Source organism: Callorhinus ursinus, unplaced genomic scaffold (genome assembly GCF_003265705.2).
Source record: "Callorhinus ursinus isolate GAN/ISIS: 27379988/994484 unplaced genomic scaffold, GSC_fseal_2.0 scaffold85, whole genome shotgun sequence".
In the NCBI taxonomy this organism is placed as follows: domain Eukaryota; kingdom Metazoa; phylum Chordata; class Mammalia; order Carnivora; family Otariidae; genus Callorhinus; species Callorhinus ursinus.
Genome location: NW_027397147.1, coordinates 704,203 through 726,435, shown reverse-complemented (window position 1 = coordinate 726,435; position 22,233 = coordinate 704,203). Strand labels below are relative to the sequence as shown.

The 22,233-nt window shown below is 39.2% G+C and overlaps 2 protein-coding genes across 2 annotated transcripts in view; one reads left to right on the top strand and one right to left on the bottom strand.

The window, feature by feature from the left end:
• The window catches only part of LOC112811382 (phospholipid-transporting ATPase ABCA3-like), a 162,571-nt gene that overhangs the window by 68,299 nt on the left and 72,039 nt on the right, over positions 1–22,233 (bottom strand). The window contains exon 12 of the mRNA XM_025855445.2: positions 7,860–7,989. Coding sequence (XP_025711230.2) covers positions 7,860–7,989 — 130 coding nt within the window. The remainder of the gene's footprint in view (positions 1–7,859; positions 7,990–22,233) is intronic.
• LOC141371666 (small ribosomal subunit protein eS6-like) lies at positions 19,739–20,555 on the top strand. The gene is made up of 2 exons (XM_073887964.1): positions 19,739–19,862; positions 19,933–20,555. Exons 1-2 carry the CDS (start codon positions 19,739–19,741, stop codon positions 20,553–20,555), a joined length of 747 nt encoding a protein of 248 aa, XP_073744065.1.

Sequence of the window (22,233 nt, the reverse complement as noted above, 5' to 3'; positions counted from 1 at the left end):
GGAGGAATTAATCCCAAAAGAAAGAACAAGAAATGGTCACAGCCAGGGATATAATCAAAACAGATATGAGAATATGCCTGATCTAGAATTTAAAAACAAGCATAAGGATACTACCTGGGCTTAAGAAAAGCATAGTAGACCCAGGGAGTCCCTTAGGGCAGAGATAAAAGACCTAAAACTAGTCAGGCCAAAATAAAAACTGCTATAACTGAGATGCAAAACCAACTGGATATAATGACCACAAGAATGCAAGAAACAGAGTAACGAATAAGTGATACAGAAGACAAAATTATGGAATACAATGCTGAAAAGAAGAGGGAAAAAAATACGGGATCATGAATATATACTTAGGGAATTCAGCAACTCCATGAAGTGTAATAACATTCATATCACAGGAGTCCCAGAAGAAGAGGGGGTGGAAGGGGGAGAGGGTTTATTTGAGCACATTAAAGCTGAAAACTTCCCTAATCTGGGAAAAGAAACAGATGTCCAAATCCAGGAGGCACAGAGAACTCCAATCAAAATCAACAAAAGCAGGCCAATGCCAAGACACATCAAGGTAAAATTCGCAAAAAAAACAGAGATAAGGAAAAAAAAATCCTAAAAGCAGCAAGGGAAAAGAAATCCTTAACTTACAAGGGAAAACAAAGTTAGAAGCTGATCTGTCCACAGAAACTTGGCAAGCCAGAAGAAAGTAGCATGATATATTCAACATGCTGAATGGGAAAAACATGGAGCCAAGAATATTTTATCCAGCAAGGCTGTTAATTCAGGACAGGAGAGATAGTTTCCCAAACAATAACTAAAGGAGTAGATGAGCATTAAGACAGCCCTGCAAGAAATATTAAAGGGGACTCATGAGTGGAAAAGAAAGACCAAATGTGACAAAGACTAGAAAGGAACAGAAAAATCTCCAGGGGCACCTGGGTGGCTCAGACTGTTAAGCATCTGCCTTTGGCTCAGGTCATGATCCCAGGGTCCTGGGATCAAGCCCCACATCAGGCTCCCTGCTGAGCAGGGAGCCTGCTTCTCCCTCTACCTCTGACTGCTGCTCCCCCTGCTTGTACACTCTCTCTGTCAAAAATAAATAAAATCTAAAAAAAAAAAGTGACTAGAATTTAAGAAATTAAAAAAAAAAAAGAAAGATGACACCACAGGTAATACAATGGCACTAAATTCATATCTATCAATAATCACACTGAATGTAAATGGACTTAATGTCCCAATCAAAAGACATAGGGTATCAGAGTGAATAAAATAATAAGACCCACCAATATGCTGGCTACAAGAGAATCATTTTAGACCTAAATACACATGCAGATTGAAAGTGAGGGGATGGGGGGCACCTGGATGGCTCTATCATTTAAGTGAATGCCTTTGGCTTGCGTCATGATCCCAGGGCCCTGGGATTGAGACCCACTTTGGGCTCCCTGATCAGTGGGGAGCCTGCTTCTCCCTCTCCCTTTGCCCCCCCAACACATGCTCTCTCTCGCTCTCTCTCGCTCTCTCTCTCTCTCAAATAAATAAATAAAATCTTTATAAAGTGAGGGGATAGAGAACCATTTATCATGTTAATGGATATTAAAAGAAAGCCAGGGTAGCTATATTTATGTCAGACACACTAGATTTTAAACCAAAGACTGTAACAAGAGATGAAGAAGGGCACCACTATATTATCATAAAGGGGTCTATCCAATAACAAGATCTAACAATTGTAAATATTTATGCCCCCAACTTGTGAGCACACATATCGATCATTTAATAACAAACATAAAGAAACTTGCTGATAATAATACAAAAAAGCAAGGGACTTTAGCACCCCACTTCCAGCAATGGACAGATCATCTAACCAGAAAATGAACAGGAAACATGGCTTTGAATGATATACTAGACCAGATGGACTTAACAGATGTATTTCATTTTAAAGCAGCAGAATACACATTCTTTTTGAGTGCATATGGAGCATTCTCCAGAATAGATCACATACTGGGTCACAGATCAACCCTCAACAGGTAAAAAAAGACCGAGATCATACCATGCATATTTTCAGACCACAATACTATGAATCCTGAAGTCAACCACAAGAAAAAAAAATTTGGAAAGACCACAGATATATGGAGGTTAAAGAACATCCTACTAAAGAATGAATAGGTTAACCAGAAAATTAAAGAAGAAAAAACAAAATACATGCAAACAAATGAAAATATGTTTCCAAACCTTTGGGATGCAGCAAGAGCAGTCCTAAGAGGGAAGTATATAGCAGTACAGGCCCGTCTCAAGTAGCAAGAAAAATCTCAAATACAGAACCTAACCTTATACCCAAAGGAGCTAGAAAAATAAAGCCTAAAGCCAGCAGAAGAAGGGAAATAATAAAGATCAGAGCAAAAATAAGTGATATAGAAACAAAAAAAAGTGGGGGAGGCACTTGGGTGGCTCAGTCGGATAAGTGTCTGCCTTCTGCTCGGGTTGTGTCCCAAGGTCCTGGGATCGAGCCCCGTGTCAGGCTCCCTGCTCAGTGGGGAGCCTGCTTCTCCCTCTGCCACTCCCCCATCTGCTTGTGCTTGCTCTCTCTCTCTCTCCATCAAATAAATAAATGAAATCTTAAAAAAAGAAAGAAAAAAACAAACAAAAAGCCCAGTAGAACTAGGAGCTGGTTCTTTGAAAGAATTAATAAGATCAATAAACCCCTTGCCAGACTTATCAAAAAGAAAAGAGAAAGGGCCCAAATGAATAAAATAACAAATAATAAAGGAGAGATCACAAGCAAAAGCAGAGAAATACATACAATCATAAGAGAATATTATGAAAAATTATATGCCAACAAACTGGACAACCAGGAAGAAAGGGATACAATCTTAGAAACCTATAAACTACTAAAACTGAAACAGGAAGAAATAGAAAATTTGAACAGACCTATAACCAGCAAAGAAATTGAATCAATAATCAAAAATCTCCCAACAGGGGAACCTGGCTAGCTCAGTTAGTAGAGTATGCTCCCAGGGTAGTGAGTTCAAGGCCCACACGGGGTTATAAATAAACTTAAAAAAAAAAAAAACCCTCCCAGCAAACAAAAGTCGAAGGCCAGATGGCTTCCTGGGAAATTCTACCAAACATTTAAAGAAGAATTAACAGCTATTCTTCTCAAACTGTTCCAAAAAATCGAAATGGAAGGAAAACTTCCAAACTCATTATACAAGGATAACATTACCTTGATTCCAACACCAAACAAAGACCCCACTAAAAAGGAGAATTACAGGCCAATGTTCCTGATGAACATGGATGTAAAAATTCTCAACAAGATACTAGCAAATCAAACCCAACAGTTCATTAAAAGAATCATTCACCATAATCAAGTGGGATTTATTCCTGGGCTGCAAGGGTGGTTCAATATTCACTGATAAATCAATCAAAACGATATTATGCATTAATAAAAGAAAGGATAAGAACCAAAAGATCCTCTCAATAGATGCAGAAAAAAGCATTTGACAAAGTATAGCACCCATTCTTGATAAAAACCCTGAACAAAGTAGGGATAGAGGGAACTTAACATCATAAAGGCCATATATGAAAGATCCACAGTGAATATCATCCTCAATGGGGAAAACCTGAGAGATTTTCCTCTGTGGTCAAGAGCAAGACAAGGATGTCCATTCTTACCACTGTTACTTAACATAGTACTGGAAGTCCTAGCCTCAGCAATCAGACAACAAAAAGAAATACAAGGCATCCAAACTGGCAAGGAAGAAGTCAAACTTTTACTATTCACAGATGACATGATCTCTATGTAGAAAACCCAAAAGATTCCACCAAAAAGTTGCTAGAACTGACACAGGAATTCAGTAAAGTCACACGATACAAAATCAACATACAGAAATCTGTTGAGTTTCTATAGATGAATAATGAAGCAGAAGAAAGAGAAATCAAGGAATTGAAAACTAGAGAACACTTATGAAAGAAATTGAAGAGGACACAAAGAAATGGAAAAACATTCTATGCTAATGGATTGAAAGAACACATATTGTTGAAATGTCTATACTACCCAAAGCAATCTACACATTTAATGCAATTCCTATCAAAACACCATTAGCATTTCTCAGAGAGCTAGAACAAACAATCCAAAAATTTGTATGGAACCACAAAAGGCCCCAAATAGCCAACATAATCATTGAACACTACATCAAAAACTAATGATGTTCTGTATGGTGGCTAACTTAACATAATAAAAAAATAAAGAAATAGAAAAGAAAAAAAAAGAAAAGAAAAGCTGGAGGCATCAAATTCCAGACTTCATGCTGTATTACAAAGCTGTAGTCGTCAAGATAGTATGATACTGGCACTAAAGCAGACACAGATCAATGAAACAGAATAGAGAACCCAGAAATGGACCCACAACTGCATGGTCAACTAATCTTCGACAAAGTATGAAAGGCTATCCAACAGAAAAAAGACAGTCTCTATAACAAACGGGGTTGGGAAAACTGGAGAGCAACATGCAGAAGAATGAAATGGACCACTTTCTTACACCATACAAAAAATAAACTCAAAATGGATGAAAGATCTAAATGTGAGACAGGAAACATTAAAATCCTAGAGGAGAACAAAGGCAGCAACCTCTTTGACATCAGCCGTAGCAACTTACTAGAGATGTCTCCAGAGACAAAGGAAACAAAAGCAAATATCAACTGCTGGGACTTCCTTAGGATAAAAAGCTTCTGCACAGCAAAGGAAACAATCAACAAAGCTAAAAGGCAAACTTTGGAATGGGAAAAAATATTCTCAATGATATATCCAATAAAGGGTTAGTATCCAAAATCTATAAAGAACTTCTCAAACTCAAAACCGAAAAAACATAATCCAGTTAAGAAATGGGCAGAAGACATGAATAGACACTTTTCCAAAGAAGACATCCAGATGGCTAACAGATGCATGAAAACATGCTCAACATCACCTGGCCATCAGGGAAATACAAATCAAAACCATGATGAGATACCACCTCACACCTGTCAGAATGGCTAAAATTAACAACATAAGAAACAACTGATTTTGGTGAGGATGCAGACAAAGGGGAACCCTTTTACACTGTTGGTGGGAATACAAACTGGTGCAGACACTCTGGAAAACAATATGGAGGTGCCTCAAAAAGTTAAAAATAGAACTACCTTATGACCCAGCAATTGCACTACTAGGTATTTACCTAAATGATACAAAAATACTGATTTAAAGGGATACATGTACCCTGATGTTTATAGCAGCATTATCAGCAATAGCCAAACTATGGAAAGAGCCCAATTGCCAATCAACCGATGAATGGGTAAAGAAGATGTGGCATATATATACAATAGAATATTATTCTGTCACCAAAAAGAATGAAATTTTGCCATTTGTAATGACGAGGATGGAGCTAGTGTGTACCATGCTAAGTGAAATAAGTCAGTCAGAGAAAAACAAATACCAAATGATTTCACTTATGTGAAATTTAAGAAACAAAACTGATGAACATATGGGAAGGGAAATAAAAGAGAGGGAAGCCTATCATAAGAGACTCTTTAACTATACAGAACAAACTGAAGGTAGCTGGAGGGGAGGTAGGCTTGGGATGTGCTAAATGGGTGATGGGTTTAGGAGGTCATTTGCTGTGATGAGCACTGGGTGTTTTATGTACATAATGAATCATTAAATTCTATTCCTGAATCTAGTATTGCACTATAGGTTAACTAAGTGGAATTTAAATAAAACTTGAAACATTAATAAATAAATGAATAAATAAATAGATAATACCTTAAATCCTTATTAAAAAAACAAATATCTGGCTTATCAGTATACATTGATGATATGAATGAAGTTATTATTGCCTCATCTGAAATGTACTGGTTGCTATGAATTACAAGTGGATAACTTGAGTAGAGTGAGAATTTTCTGGGATTGTAGTGAATTTCTCCAGCTTAACAGGCAATTGGATTACAGAGATGTATGCATGTCAAAATTCAGCAAATAAACACTTAAAATTTAAGTGTTTCATCATAATAAAATTTTACACCAAAAGAAAAATTTAGTTAAAATATTCATATCAAATTGTTTAGTAAAAAGCATACTAACATCTAAAATTAATTTTGAGATGCCTAAAAATGGGATCAATAGATATGTGACAAGTGCAGTAAAATATTAAAATAGTAGAATCTAGATGGTAGGTGTAAGGGTATAAAATCTTTCATCCTGGATGAATGTTTGAAATTTTTTAATTTAAATTCAATTAGCCAAGGTATAGTACATCATTGGTGTTTGATATAATGGTCAATGATTCATCAGTTCAGGATAACACCCAGTGCTCATCACATCACATGCCCTCCTTAATGCCCATCAGGCAGTTATCCCCACCCACCTCCCTTTCTGCAACCCTCAGTTTGTTTCCCAGAGTCAAGAGTCTCATATGGTTTGTCTCCCTCTCTGATTTCTTCCCAGTTTTCCCATCCCATTGTCCTCGACACTATTCCTTATGTTCCACATATGAGTGAAACCATATGATAATTGTGTTTCTCTGATTATTTCAACTTAGCATAATACTCTCCAGTTCTATCCATGTCAATGTAAATGGTAGATATTCATCCTTTCTGATGGCTGAGTAATATTCCATTGTATATATGGACCACATTTTTATCCATTCATCTTTCGAAGGGTATCCCAGCTTCCTCCCACAGTTTGGCTATTGTGGATATTGCTGCTATGAACATCGGCATGCATGTGCCCCTTCTTTTCATCACATCTGTATCTTTGGGGTAAATACCCAGGAGTGCAACTGCTGGGTCGTAGTGTAGCTCTATTTTTAACATTCTGAGGAACCTCCATAATGTTTTCCAGAGTGGCTGTACCAACTTGCATTCCCAGCAACAGTGTAAGAGGGTTTCCCTTCCTCCACATCCTCACCAACATTTGTTGTTCCCTGTCTTGTTAATTTTAGCCATTCTGACTGGTGTAAGGTGGTATCTCATTGTGGTTTTGATTTGTATTTCCCTGATGGCACGTGATGTTGAACATTTTTTTATGTGTCTGTTGGCCATTTGTATGTCTTTGGAGAAGTGTCTGTTCATGTCTTCTGCCCATTTCTTGACTGGATTATTTGTTTTTTGGGTGTTGAGTTTGAGAAGTTCTTTATAGATCTTGGATACCAGCCCTTTATCTGTAATGTCATTTCCAAATATCTTCTTCCATTCCGTAGCATTGCCTTTTAGTTTTGTTAATTGAAATTTTTTAAATAAATATAAAAATCCATTCATAAGAATATATATTATACATTTTACAATGAAAACTATGTAACTTGAATTAGAATGGGTTTCCTATGAAGGGGGCAGGGGAATAAAAGGGAAAGTAAGACAAAAAAAATAAAGGAATAAAAATTAAAAAGAAGAGGGTCTTTGCATTCACCAATGAGAACAGTATATTATGAAGAAGATGCATGTGAGATGCAAAAATAAATACTGATTTTTAAACTTTACAACAAATGATTTGTACTTTAAGAAGAGTGTGAATTGACTATGGACTCTGAGAAGCAAACTGAGGGTTCTAGAGGGGAGGGGGGTGAGGGGATGGGTTAACCTGGTGATGGGGTATTAAAGAGGGCACGTATTGAATGGGGCACTGGGTGTTATATGCAAACAATGAATCATGGAACACTACATCAAAAACTAATGATGTAATGTATGGTGATTAACATAACATAATAAAATAAAATTTTAAAAAAGTGTGAATTAATAAACAACTGTGTGTATAACTTAAATAACAATGATGTCAATGTTAAGAGGGTACACAGAAGCTTCAGAGTTTGATGCACAGTATCTGTGATCAGGGTGACCCTGAAAACTTACCTGTGAGAATTGATAAGGTGGTAGTCTTTCCTGTCCCATTAGGTCCCAGAAGAACAGTAATTTGCCCCTTATATACATTGAAAGATAAGTTTTTTACTGCCATGATGGTATCCTTCTCCATTGTGAATTCCTATGAAAATAAAAAAACAAATACTACTTTTATGTCTATTATTACTCCTTATAAAGGACAGGCATGTCCATCAATTATCCAGGAAAAAAGAACAAATGACAGAACATTAATCTCAAAGGAGAAAAAGTGAAAGCATAGAAAACATAAAACTGTGAAAAATAAACAATATTTAAAGGCAATATATGCAGAGACCTTAAAAGTAGGTCTACAAAACTCCTACTGAACCATCTCATCCAGTCCCACTTCATTCCAGCTACTATCTTGAGGTTGATAATGCCACAGTCTGCCCCAATCAATGTCTTCCTGCTAAGTTCCAGAACTTCATGCTGGACACCCATTATACTAGGTTTCCTTGAGGCACTCCCAACTCATTAGCGTATCTGAAAATGTATTCCTCATGCCACATTCCTTACCACAACCCACACAGATGTACAGACAGAAACCTGAGACTGACTTACCTTACACATTTCCCTCTGCCTCATCTACTAAAACTAATCACTGCTAATCAATCCATTTATTCAAAAAATATTTATTGAGGGCCTATACTATGTGGCATACATTGTATAAGGTATTACTAATACATTAATGAACAAGACCAAAACAGCTCCTGCTCTCATGAGAGAAAAATTCCAGTAGAAGAAACACACAAAAAGCAAAAACCTGTAAATGATTACCTATTGCAGTAACATTGGTAGATGGTGCTACTTTATATAAGATAGTCAAGTGAAGTCTTAAAGTTTTTTTATTAGTTTCAGAGGTATAATTTAGGGATTCATCAGCTGCATATAACACCCAGTGCTCATTATATCAAATGCCCTCATAAATGCCCATCACTCAATTATCCCACCTCCCCTCCAGCAGACCCCAGTTTGTTTCCTAGAGTTCAGCATCTCTTATGGTTTGCCTCCCTTTCAATCTTCATCTTATTTTTCCTTATCTTCCTCTATGTTATCTGTTTCTTAAATTCCACATATGAGTGACATCATATGGTATTTGTTTTTCTCTGACTTATTTCACTTAGCATAATACCCTCTAGTTCCATCCATGACATTGCAAATGGCAGGATTTCATTCTTTTACATGGCTGAGTAAAATTCCAGTGTGTGTGTGTGTGTGTGTGTGTGTGTGTGTGTGTGTGTGTGTGTGTACATATACATATGTATATATATACATACCACATCTATTTTGCCTTTTAGTTTTTTTTTTTAAGATTTCATTTATTTATTTGACAGAGCGAGAGAGCTCAAGCAGGGGGAACAGTAGAGAGAGAGGGACAAGCAGGCTCCCCACCAAGCAGGGAGCCCGATGTGGGGCTCGATCCCAGGACCCTGAGATCATGATCTGAGCCGAAGGCAGACACTTAACCATCTGAGCCACCCAGGCGCCCCACCTTTTAGTTTTGTTAACTGTTTCCTTTGCTGTGCAAAAGCTTTTTATCCTGATGAAGTCCCAATAGTTCATTTTTTTAAGTCTCTATTTTTTAAAAATTTTTATTATGATCAGCTCATTTTTGCTTATGTTTCCCTTGCCTTTGGGGATGTGTCTAACAAGAAGATTCTGCAGCTGAGTTAAAAGAGGTTGCTGCCTGTGTTCTCTGCTAGAATTTTGATGGATTCCTGTCTCATATTTAGGTCTTTCATCCATTTTGAGTTTATTTTTATGTATGGTGTAAGGAAGTGGTCCAGTTTCATTCTTCTGCATGTGGTGTCCAATTTTCCAAACACTATTTGTTGAAGAGACTGTCTTCTTTCCATTGGATATCCTTTCCTGCTTTGTCAACGATTAGTTAGCCATAGAGCTAAGGGTCAATTTCTGGGCTCTCTATTCTGTTCCATTAATTTGTGTGTCTGTTTTTGTGCCAGTACCATACTGTCTTGATGACTGCAGCTTTGTAATACAGCTTGAAGTCCAGAATTTGATGCCTCCAGCTTTGCTTTTCAAGATTGCTTTGACCGTTTGGGGTCTTTTGTGGTTCCATACAAATTTTAGGATTGTTTGTTCTAGCTCTGTGAAGAAACGCTAATGGTATTTTGATAGGGATTGCATTGAATGTGTAGGTTGCTTTGGGTAGCACAGACATTGTAACAATATGTGTTCCTCCAATCCATGAGCATGGAATGCTTTTCCATTTTTTGTGTCTTCCTTAATTTATTTCATAAGTGTTCTCTAGTTTTCAGAGTACAGATATTTTACCTGTTTGGTTAGGTTTATTCATAGGTATCTTACTGTTTTTGGTGCAACTGTAAATGGGACCAATTCCTTGATTTCTCTTTCTTCTGCCTCACTGTTAGTGTACAGAAATGCAACTAACTGCTGTGCATTGATTTATATCCTGTGACTTTGCTGAATTCCTGTATCAGTTCTAGCAATTTTGGGGTGGAGTCTTTTAGGTTTTCAACATAGAGTATCACGTTGTTGGCAAAGAGTGAGAGTTTGACTTCTTCCTTGCCAATTTGGATGCTTTTTATTTTTGTTTTTGTTGTCTGATTGCTGAGGCTAGGACTTCCCATACTATGTTGAACAACGGTGGTGAGAGTGGACATTCCCATCATGCTCCTGACTTTAGGGGGGAAAGCTCTTGATTTTTCTCCATTGAGGATGATATCCACAGTGGGTTTTTCATAGATGGCTTTTAGGATATTGAGGTATGTACCTTCTATCCCTACACTGCAGAAAGTTTTTTATCAAGAAAAGATGCTGTATTTTGTCAAATGATTTTTCTGCATCTATTGACAGGATCATATGGTTCTTGTCCTTTCTTTTATTAATGTGGTGTATCATATTGATTGATTTGCAGATGTTGAACCACCCTCACAGCCCAGGAATAAATCCCTCTTTGTTGTGGTAAATAATCCTTGTAAGGTGCCCATTGGATACTATTAGCTAGTATTTTGTTGAGAATTTTTGCATCCATGCTCATCAGGGATATTGGTCTGTAATTCTTTTTGGTAGGGTCTTTGTCTGGTTTTGGGATCAAGGTAATGCTGGCCTCATAGAGTTTGGAAGTTTTCTTTCCATTTCTATTTGTTTGAAACAGCTTCAGAAGAACATGTATTAATTCTTCTTTAAATGTTTGGTAGAATTGCACTGGGAGGCTATCTGGCCCTGGACTTTTGTTTTTGGGAGATTTTTGATTACTGATTCCATTTCTTTGTTGGTTATGGGTCTGTTCAGGTTTTCTATTTCTTCCTGTTTCAGTTTCGGTAGTCTATATGTTTGAAGGAATGTCTCCATTTCTTCCAGATTGCCTAATTTGTTTGCATATAATTGCTCATAATATGTTCTTATAATTGTGTGTATTTCTTCAGTGTTACTTGTGATCTCTCTTCTTTCATTCATGATTTTATTTATTAGGGTCCTTTCTCTTTTCTTTTTGATAAATCTGGCTAGGGGTTTGATCTTATTAATTTTGTCAAAGAACCAGCTCCTAGATTCATTGATCTGTTCTAATTTTTTTTAATTTCTATATCATTGGATTTCTGCTCTAATCTTTATTATTTATCTTCTCCTGCTGGATTTAGGCTTTATTTGCTGTTCTTTCTCCAGCTCCTTTAGGTGTAAGGTTAGACTGTGCATTTGAGGCTTTTCTTGTTTCTTGAGAAAGGCCTGTATTGCTATACACTTCCCTCCTAATACCTCCTTTGCTGCATCACAAAGGTTCTGAACTGTCCTGTTTTCATTTTCATTTGTTTCCATTTTTTTTAATTCCTTTAATTTCCTGGTTGACCCATTCATTCTTCAGTAGAATGCTCTTTTACCTCCATGTATTTGTGTTCCTTCCAAATTTTCTCTTGTGATTGCATTCAAGTTTTAAAGCACTGTGGTCTGAAAATATGCATGGTATAATCTCAATCTTTTTGTATCAGTTGAGACCTGATTTGTGAGGCTGTATGTGATCTATTCTAGACAATGTTCCATGTGCACTAGAGATAAATGTGTATTCTGTTGCTTTAGGATGGAATGCTCTGAATATATCTGTGAAGTCCATCTGGTCCAGTGTGTCACTCAAAGCCCTTGTTTCTTGTTGATTGTCTACTTAGATGATCTGTCCAGTGCTGTGAATGGGGTGATAAGGTCTCCTACTATTATTGTATTATTATTAATGTGTTTGTTTAATTTTGTTATTAATTGGTTTATGTATTTGGCTGCTCCCAAGTTAGGGGAATAAATATTTACAACTGTTAGATCTTCTTGTTGGATAGACCCTTTTATTATGATAGTGTGTCCTTCCTCATCTCTTATTACAGTCTTTAGTTTAAAATTGAGTTTGTCTGATAGAATGATTGCTACCTCAGCTTTCTGTTGATGTCCATTAGCTTGATAAATGGTTCTCCACCCCTCACTTTCAATTTGGAGGTGTCTTTGGGAGTAAAATATGTCTCTTGTAGACAGCTTATTGATGGGTCTTGTTTTTTTATTCAATCTGATACCCTGTGTCTTTTGATTGGAGTGTTTAGTCCATTTACATTCAGAGTAATTATTGATAGATAAAAATTTAGTGCCATTGTATTACCTGTAAAGTTGCTGTTTCTATAGATTGTCTCTGTTCCTTTCTGGTCTACGTTACTTTTGGGCTCTCTCTTTGCTCAAAGGATTCCTTTTAATATTTCTTGCCAGGATGGTTTAGTGCTCACAAATTCCTTTAGTTTCTTTTTGTTCTGGAAGCTTTTTATCTTTCTATTTTAAATGACAGCCTTGCTGGATAAAGAATTCTTGGCTGCATATTTTGCTCATTTAATAGGTTAATTATATCATGCCAGTACTTTTGGGCCTGCCAGGTCTCTGTGGACAGGTCTGCTGCTAGTGTTATGTTTCTATCCTTGTAGGTTAAAGACCTCATGTCCTGTGCTGCTCTCAGGATTTTCTCTTTATCTCTGAAATTTGTAAGCTTCACTATTATATGTTGAGGTGTTGATCTATTTTTATTGATTTTGGGGGTTCTCTGTGACTCCTGGACTTGAATGACTTTTTCCTTCCCCAGGTTAGAGAAGTCCTCAGCTTCAATTTGTTCAAATAAACCTTCTGCCCCTGCCCTCTCTATCTTCCAGGAAGGACCCCTATTATCCAGATATTATTTGCTTTATGGAATCACTGATTTCTCAAAGTCTTCCTTCGTGACCCTGTATTTGTCTTTCTCTCTTCTTCTCAGCATCTTTATTTTCCATCTTTTTGTCTCCAAATCACTGAGTCTCTCTTCTGCCTCATTTGTCCTTGCTGTTAGAGCCTCCATTTTTTACTGCATTTCAGTAATAGCATTTTTAATTTTGTCCTAATTGGATTTTAGTTCTTCTATTTCTATAGGAAGGGATTCTCTATTGTCTTCTATGCTTTTTTTCAAGCCCAGCTAGTATGTTTATAATCATTGTTTCAAATTCTAGTTCAGACATCTTATATCCATATTGATTAAATCCCTGGCAGTGAGTACCAACTCCTGTTCTTTCTTTTGCGGTGAATTTCTCCATCTGATCATTATGTCTAGAAAAGAAGAAGAAAGAGAGAGAAAAGACAACATACCACCACCAACAACAACAGAAAAAAATAAAACAAACTCAAAGAAAACACAAAGAAGACAAAATAAGAAAAAAAAAATCAAACCAGAAACAAAATGGAACAAAATACTCGATCCTGGGTATATTTTGTTCTGCTTGTTAAAAGAAACTAGATCCCAAAACAGGAAAGAAAGAAAAACACATATATGCAAAAATAAAATAAAATAAAATACAATGAACAGAAACCAAAGAAAATATCTACATTTATATATGTAGATATATTAGAACTTATGTATAACATATATAAAAATAAAAAATAAAAAAGAATTGGAAAAGAAAATAAATGAAAAAAAACCTGAAAGACTAAAGAATAATTTAAAAAACCGTGAATGCTATATACTGTTTTCCCCAAGAGCTTAAGTTTTGAGTTTTGCAGTTCTCTGTGATCCGTAAACTTGTGTGCTAGATGGTTGTTCCTGCTCGTCTCCTGGGGGAGGGTCTGTTGTGCTGATTATCAAGTGCCCTTGCCCTGATAGACTTGTATCTCCCTTGCCAGGAGGCCGAGCTCAGTGTAAGCAGCTCCAGATTTGATTATGTGGCACTGGTTTGTTCCCTGAAGGCTCTAAGCACCAATGGGGAGATGCAAATGGCGGCACCCCACTCTCTAGGCCCAGAGCTGAAAGTTCATGCCCCCACTCTTCAGTGAGCCCTCACAGAAAAACAATCAATCACTTTTGTCTCCCTGGTTTGCATCCGAATCTGTGTTCACTCAGCCCATGACTGATCATTTTTATCTCAGGCACACGACTAAATTTCAAGTCGCCAAATTTTACAGACTCCTGTGGCATGGACTGGTGCTGTTCCTCCCAGGGGAGGCGGGGAGAGAGGGGTATCTTTCCATGCTTCTCCCTTTTGCTGGGCCCCTGTCCAGAGAGTGGTCATGCAACAGTGCAGCAGTTCACAGTTTATGGCAACACTGAGCAGAAAGCTGGCTCCTAGACTGGCTGTTTTCAGCTGGCTTCCCTGTTCCTTTGCCTGGGAACTCTGCGACACTAAGGCACCTCCTGTAATTCTTGGACCCCAGGCAGCCTCAGCCCACACTGTCCCATGTGGGATTATGCCCCACTTCGTCACCTGAGCACCTCTGAGCCAGGGACAACCCCTACTGTAGCAGACTTCTAAAAGTTCCACTTTTGCATTTTGCTGCTTATAATACTTTTGGTAGCCTCCTTAAAGAGGCTCCCTCCCCTCACATTATCCTCTGATATATCTTCCCTGATTAAAGTCTCTGCATCTCCTACCTTCCAAAAAGTGGTCGCTTTTCTATTTGTAGAATTGCAGCATTTCTTTTCTCAGATCTCCAATTGATTTCAAAGGTGTTCAAAATGATTTGATAATTATCTAGCTGAATTCCAGGAACCAGATGAATTTAGGGTCCCCTACTCCTCCACCATCTTAACTCTTCTCTGAAGTCATAAAGTTTTTAAGCTACAAACTGAAATTTAGCATGCTCAAGGAGCTAATAAAAATACAGTCTTCTCCAACATGAAAAGATCTTGGAAGTTAGAGGCGAGTGGGTGGTTCAGTCGGTTAAGCATCTGACCAGCTCAGGTCATGATCTCAGGGTCCTGGGATCAAGTCCTGCTTCGGGCTCCATGCTCAGCAGGGAGTTTGCTTCTCCCTCTGCCCCTGCCCCTCTCATCCTCTCTCTCTCTCTCTCTCTTTCAAATAAATAAATAAATTCTTTTAAAAAGTTCTTAGAAGTTCAAAGTCTCATTCTCTGACAAAAGTGCTGAATAAACTGAAAACAGTAATTCTTAGATCCATTGGAGCTGAGGTCATAGGAGAAACCAATGCCTCAAAAATTGGGATGCTGGCTCGCTCAGCATCAGGGAAATCCAAATCAAAACCTCAATGAGATACCACCTCACACCCATCAGAATGGCTAAAATTAACAAGTCAAGGAACGACAGATGTTGGCAGGGATGTGGAGAAAGGGGAACCCTCCTACACTGTTGGTGGGAATGTAAGCTGGTGCAACCCCTCTGGAAAACAGTATGGAGGTTCCTCAAACAGTTGAAATTAGAGCTACCATTCGATCCAGCAATTGCACTACTGGGTATTTACCACAAAGATACAAATGTAGGGACCCGAAGGGGTACGTGCACCCCAATGTTTATAGCAGCAATGTCCACAATAGCCAAACTGTGGAAAGAGCCAAGATGTCCATCGACAGATGAATGGATGAAGAGGTGGTATATATACACAATGGAATATTATGCAGCCATCAAAAGGAATGAGATCTTACCATTTGCAACGACGTGGATGGAACTGGAGGGTGTTATGCTGAGTGAAATAAGTCAATCAGAGAAAGACATGTATCATATGACCTCACTGATATGAGGAATTCTTAATCTCAGGAAACAAACTGAGTGTTACTGGAGTGGTTGGGGGTGGGAGGGATGGGGTGGCTGGGTGATAGACATTGGGGAGGGTATGTGCTACGGTGAGCTCTGTGAATTGTGCAAGACTGTTGAATCACAGATCTGTACTTCTGAAACAAATAACGCAACATATTTTAAGAAAAAAGTAAAAGAAGAAGATAACAGGAGAGGAAGAATGAAGGGGAGTAAGTCAGAGGGGGAGACGAACCATGAGAGATGATGGACTCTGAAAAACAAACTGAGGGTTCTAGAGGGGAGGAGGGTAGGGGGATGGGTTAGCCTGGTGATGGGTATTAAAGAGGGCACATTCTGCATGGAGCACTGGGTGTTATGAACAAACAATGAATCATGGAACACTACATCAAAAACTAATGATGTAATATATGGTGATTAACATAACAATAAAAAATTTAAAAAAATTGGGATGCTGGCAAACCACATCTCGTGGGGAGCAGAAGCCACTGGAGCCACCAACTTGTAAGACCACTTAAATGGTGACTGACAAATTCCTGATGGGTGAATGTGGGCTAGTGTGAAAGTAAAAAACTCCTGGAAAACAAGTTTTAGGAAGTCTGCAGACTTTTAAGAGTTTATCTTCCAGGAGCCTCACCAGGTTTTCATAGTGAAGATTAGAGGAAAATATCCTTGGGCTTCCAGGAAGGGGACATGGGGGGAAGTAGCAATTTTGAAATACCTCAGGGGAAAATAAACAACTTTTCAATATGTCCAACTCTCTGTTCTCAGCAACAACGGCCTGTCCTCAAGGGAAGCTCCTTTATTAAAGCCTCACAGACATGTGGGAAAGTGAAATACCCAACTCCATCCCTGTAACCTTCCTGTCTCAACTAAGGAGGTGCATGAGAACTGATGAGCTCTGGGGAAGGTCAGAGCCCAGGGGCACAGGCATACTAAAAAGACTGAGACGTAGTCTGAGGATTACAGAACACTTTTCCTCCTCACCACTTTTCACCTCACTACCTCATCAGTAGGGCTTATATATAATAATGGGACTAGAGAAGAAAGAACCACAAGGCTCAAACTATTTAAGGGGTCTCTAGGAAAACGCAAAGACAAGAGAGGGCAAGAAAAAACAAGTACACTAGAGGAAACTAAAGCCTCTAACAACTATAAAACTTAAGTAAACAGTAAACACAAACTAATTCCAAACCAGACAAAAATGAAAGCTCATACTTAAAGAATAATTACATAAGTTCTATTAACCAATACATGATGTCTGGTTTTTATTAAAAAATTAAAAGGCAAGGGAAAACACAGTCTGAATGGAATGTAGGAAACAGCCAGCTATATATATGGCAGAGATTTTGAAACTACCAGACTGGTAATATAAAATAACTATGTTTAATATGCAGAGGTCTCAGACGAAATGAAGAACAAATGTGTAATTTAAGCAGAGAGATGAAAACCCTAATAGAGAATCAAAAGGAAATGTCAGAAATCAAAAATGTCATAACAGAAATGAAAAATACCATTGATGAGCTCATCAGTGAACTGGAAAGAATCAGTAAGCTTGAAGATACACTAATAGAAACATTCCAAACTGAAATAAAAAGAAAAAAAAAAAGAATGGAAATAACCAGAACAGAATATCCAAGAACTGTGGGAAAAATACACAAGGGTAGCAAGCATACATGGATTGTTAGAAGAAGAAAGAAAGGAGCAGAAATATCTGAAACAATATGACTGAGAATTTTCTGAACTAATGGTAGACATCAAATTACAGATCTAGGAAACTCAGAGAACACTAAGCAGTACTAATGTTAAAAAACCCAGACCTGGACATATCATATTTAAACTACCAAAGACTAAGTAATAAAAATCTTTAAAAACAAAGATTTTGAAAGCATCAGGGGGTGGGAGTGTCAAGAACCTTACTAATTGAGCAATATAGATAAAAGTAGACTAGACTACTCTAGATGGGCAAAAAAGGAGGGACAGATAAAACAAGCAACAAAGAACAAAGGCAACAAATGTAAGACAGTTGTAATACTATAGACATTTATTCAACCATATTAATAATCACTTTACACAATAATGGACTAAATACACCAATTAAAAGAGACTTGACAAGGTAGATTTTTTAAAAAGATGCAATTATATATTACCTACAAGAAATCCACTTAAAATACAAAGACATAGAAAGATTAAAATTAAAGGGATGGAGAGAGATATATTATGGTGCACTAATAAAAAATATGGAGTATCTATATTAATTTTAGACAAAACAGACTTCAGAACAAGGAAAATTATCAGAGATAAGGAGAGGCATTACCAGAATGATGTCAGCAAGACAGTAGAATAAAATGTCCTCCGCTCTCCTCCCCCCACCACACATAAACAGATTTAGCAACTACCATGGACAAGAACAGCACTGTGAGATTTGTGGAGCTCAGAGGTAAGGTTCCAGCACCCTGGTGGAGCACAGAAACTGAGGGAAAAAGAAGCAGTTTCACTCTGTCCACGTTGCCTCTCCTCCAAGTCAACACAGAACAGCATCAAGAAGGATCCCTTCAGCCCACAATTTCTCCAGTGGCAGAAAGGGAGAAAGAGGTAGACATCCAACTTCCCCAGGTTTCTGTCTTTCCCACTTCTATCTTGCCTCACATGGAATGCCAGGGCAACTGACACAGCTAGACCACCAGGCAAGAGCTGGGACCAAAGAGAAAGGGTAAAGGCTCTCAGGTGGTGGTACTGCTGGATCTCAGTGGTAGCTCCACGGTTCCCATCGGATAGCCCTGCCTAGCCACAAAGTCTCACTGGTAGATCCTCCTGGAAACAGAGGCCCACCAGCCAATCCTGTCAAACAACAGAGCCCCTTCCAGCAATCCTGTGGGATTGCAAAGGCCGGGCAGCCCTCCATGGCCAGAAAGCCCCACCAGCCAGCCCCACTAGACTACAGTCCCACTAGGCTGCAGACCACCAGCAATGGGCCCTGCCTGACCACAGACCCTGCAGTTCTCATAAAACGGTACACCCCATGAGCTGCAACAGTAAGCCACATCTGCCCATGGGCTCCACAAACTGGCCCACCCAGAATCCCAGGCTAGGCTGACTGGCAAATGGCTTTTCTTGCCAAAGGCAGTCAGTGAAGAATCGAGATAACTTCTTCTTAAATGTGCAGATACCAAGGCAAAGTTACAGGGATCATGAAAGATCAAGGAAATGTGACACCACTAATAAAGCTCCAGTAGCCAGCCTAAAGAAATAGAGATTATGAACTGCCTGACAAAAAATTCAAAAATAATCATACAAAAGAAAGAAGCTTAGTGGACTACAGGAGAACCCAGATATACAACTAACCAAAAACAATACATCAACAAATGAGAAGTTCAGCGAAGAGAAAAGCCATGAAAAAACAAAAATCCTAAGCTGAAGAATACAATCACTGAATTGAAAAAAAAAAAAAATCAATAGAAAGCTTCAACAGCAGACTCAGTCAAGCTGAAGAAAGACTTAGTAAATTCAAATACAGGTCATTTGAAATTATCCAGTCAGAGAAGCAAAAAGCAAATGAAAAATAATGAAGAAATACTATGGGACATATAAGACACCATGAAAAGAAACGACATATTCATTAAGAGAGTCATGGAAATAGAAGAGATAGAGAAAGGGCTAGAAAGTTTATTTGAAGAAAACTGGCTGAAAATTTCCCAGCTCTGGGGATAGAAATGAACATCTAGATTCATAAAGCTTAAAAATGCCCAAATAGTTTCAACCAAAGAAGTCTACATAAAGACACATTAAAATTACATTGTCAGCTCTTTTTCCTGGCGCCTCAGAGAAGGTAGCCTGTTTCAGGATGAAGCTGAACATCTCTTTCCCAGCTACTGGCTGCCAGAAACTCACTGAAGTGGATGAAGAATGTAAACTTCATACCTTTTATGAGAAGCGTATGGCCACAGAAGTTGCTGCTGATGCTCTGGAGGGCTGCCTGGCCTCTGCAATCCCACAGGATTGCTGGAGGGACTGCTGCTGCTGCTGCTAATGCTCTGAGTGAAGAATGGAAGGGTTATGTGGTCCGAATCAGTGGTGGCAATGACAAGCAAGGCTTCCCCATGAAGCAGGGTGTCTTGACCCATGGCCGTGTCCTCCTGCTGCTGAGTAAGGGGCATTCCTGCTACAGACCAAGGAAGACTGGAGAGAGAAAGCGCAAATCTGTTTGGGGTTGCACTGTGGATGTCAATCTCAGTGTTCTCAACTTGGTCATTGTAAAAAAAGGGGAGGATATTCCTGGACTCACTGATACTACTGTGCCTCATCGCCTGGGGCCCAAAAGAGCCAGCAGAATCCGCAAACTTTTCAATCTCTCTAAAGAAGATGATGTCTGCCAGTATGTTGTGAGAAAGCCCCTAAACAAAGAAGGTAAGAAACCTAGAACCAAAGTGCCTAAGATTCAGCATCTTGTTACTCCACATGTCCTCCAGCACAAACATCGGCATATTGCTTTAAAGAAGTGGCACACTGAGAAAAATAAGGAAGAGGCTGCAGAATATGCTAAACTTTTGGCCAAGAGAGTGAAGGAGGCCAAAGAAAAATGCCAGGAACAGATTGTCAAGAGACAGAGGCTGTCCTCTCTGAGAGCTTCTACCTCTAAGTCTGAGTCCAGTCAAAAATGAGATTTTTTAAGAGTGACAAATAAATAAGATCAGACATCAAAAAAAAAATAGACATTGTCAAAAGTCAAAGACAAAGAGAATTTTCAAAGCTCTAAAAGAAAACTAAGTCATCATATACAAGGGAACCCACATAAGACTATCAGTGGATTTTTGATAAGAAATCCTGCAGGCTAGGAGACAATAGGATGGTATATATTCAAAGTACTGAAGGAAAAAACTACAAACCAACAATACTCTACTTAGCAAATCTGTCCTTCAAAAATAAAGGAGAGGTAAAGACTTTCTCTGTTAAACAAAAGCTGAGCAAGTTCATCACCACTAGACTTTCCTTACAAGAGGTGATAAAGGAAATTCTTCACGTTGAGATGAATCAATGTTAAAGAGCAACACGAAAGGATAGGAAAATACAAATATCATTGGTAAAGGTAAATATACAGACAAACGAATATAATAATACTGTAACAGCGGTACATAATCAGTTTTAAACAGTATAAAAGTGAACAAACACAAAATGATTAACAGTAATTATAATTGCAAAATTTGTTAGTGGATAAACACACAATACAGAAAGAAGTAAACACTGACATTAAAAACAAAGTATGGAGCGGAGGAGTAGAAGACCTAGATTTCGTCTGATCTCAGGAATTCAGCTGAATAGGGATCAAACCATTCTGAACACCTACGAACTCAACAGGAGATCAAAGATGAGAGTAGCAACAACTCTCTGAACAGAGAAGCGACCACTTACTGGAAGGTAGGACGTGCAGAGAAGTGAATCCGAGGCGATATTCGGGAGGATAGACGGAGGGGGAGGGGCCTCAGCCGGCCGCTTCTGGCAAGTGCTAGAGACGCGGAGCACAAAATCGGACCTTTTAGAAGTCGCCTCCGCTGAGGGACGTCGCTCCAGTGGCTAAGCGGGGGTGGAACCCTCGCGGGACAGTGGGGTCTCAGGACCCTTGGGGTCACAGAAAGACCGGGGGAGCCTGAGTGCGCCAGAGTTCCAGGTATCGGAGCGGGGAAGCCGGCTGCAGAGACGGAGCGGAGGCGCGGGCTCTCAGCTTGGGGTTGCCATAAACTGTGATCCGCGGCCCAGTCGGGCCACTGCTCCTGCAGCAGGGACCCAACAGGCGGCAGATCCGGGGAGACTCCCCTTCCTTCCCGGGGAGGAGCGGCGCGGAAATATACCGCAGGGATCTGCTGGGTCTGGAGACTCCACACGGGGTCGGGTGCCAGAGATACAAATGCTCGGTCACAGGCCGGGTGAGCACGGAGTGCGGCCGGAGACCAGGGACAAGGGAGTGACTGCTTTTCTCTGGGGGTGCACTGAGGAGCGGGGCCCCGAGTTCCCAGCTCCTCCGGGTGGAGATTGGGAGGCCAACATTTTTGCCCTGGTCCTCCAAGGCTGTACAGAGAGCTTGCAGGGAACAAAAGCTCCTGAGATCAAACCCGAGCAGCTTGCTTAGCCCGGACCGACAAGGGCGGGGCAATTCAGCCTCCGGCAAAGACATTTGGAAACCACGGCAACAGGCCCCTCCCCCAGAAGATCAGCACGAACAGCCAGCAAGCCAAGACCAAGTTTACCAATCAAGGAGAACGGGAGAACTCCAGCGCTAGGGGAATACTGCACATAGAATTCATGGCTTTTTTTTTTTTTTACCATGATTCATTAGTTCATCAA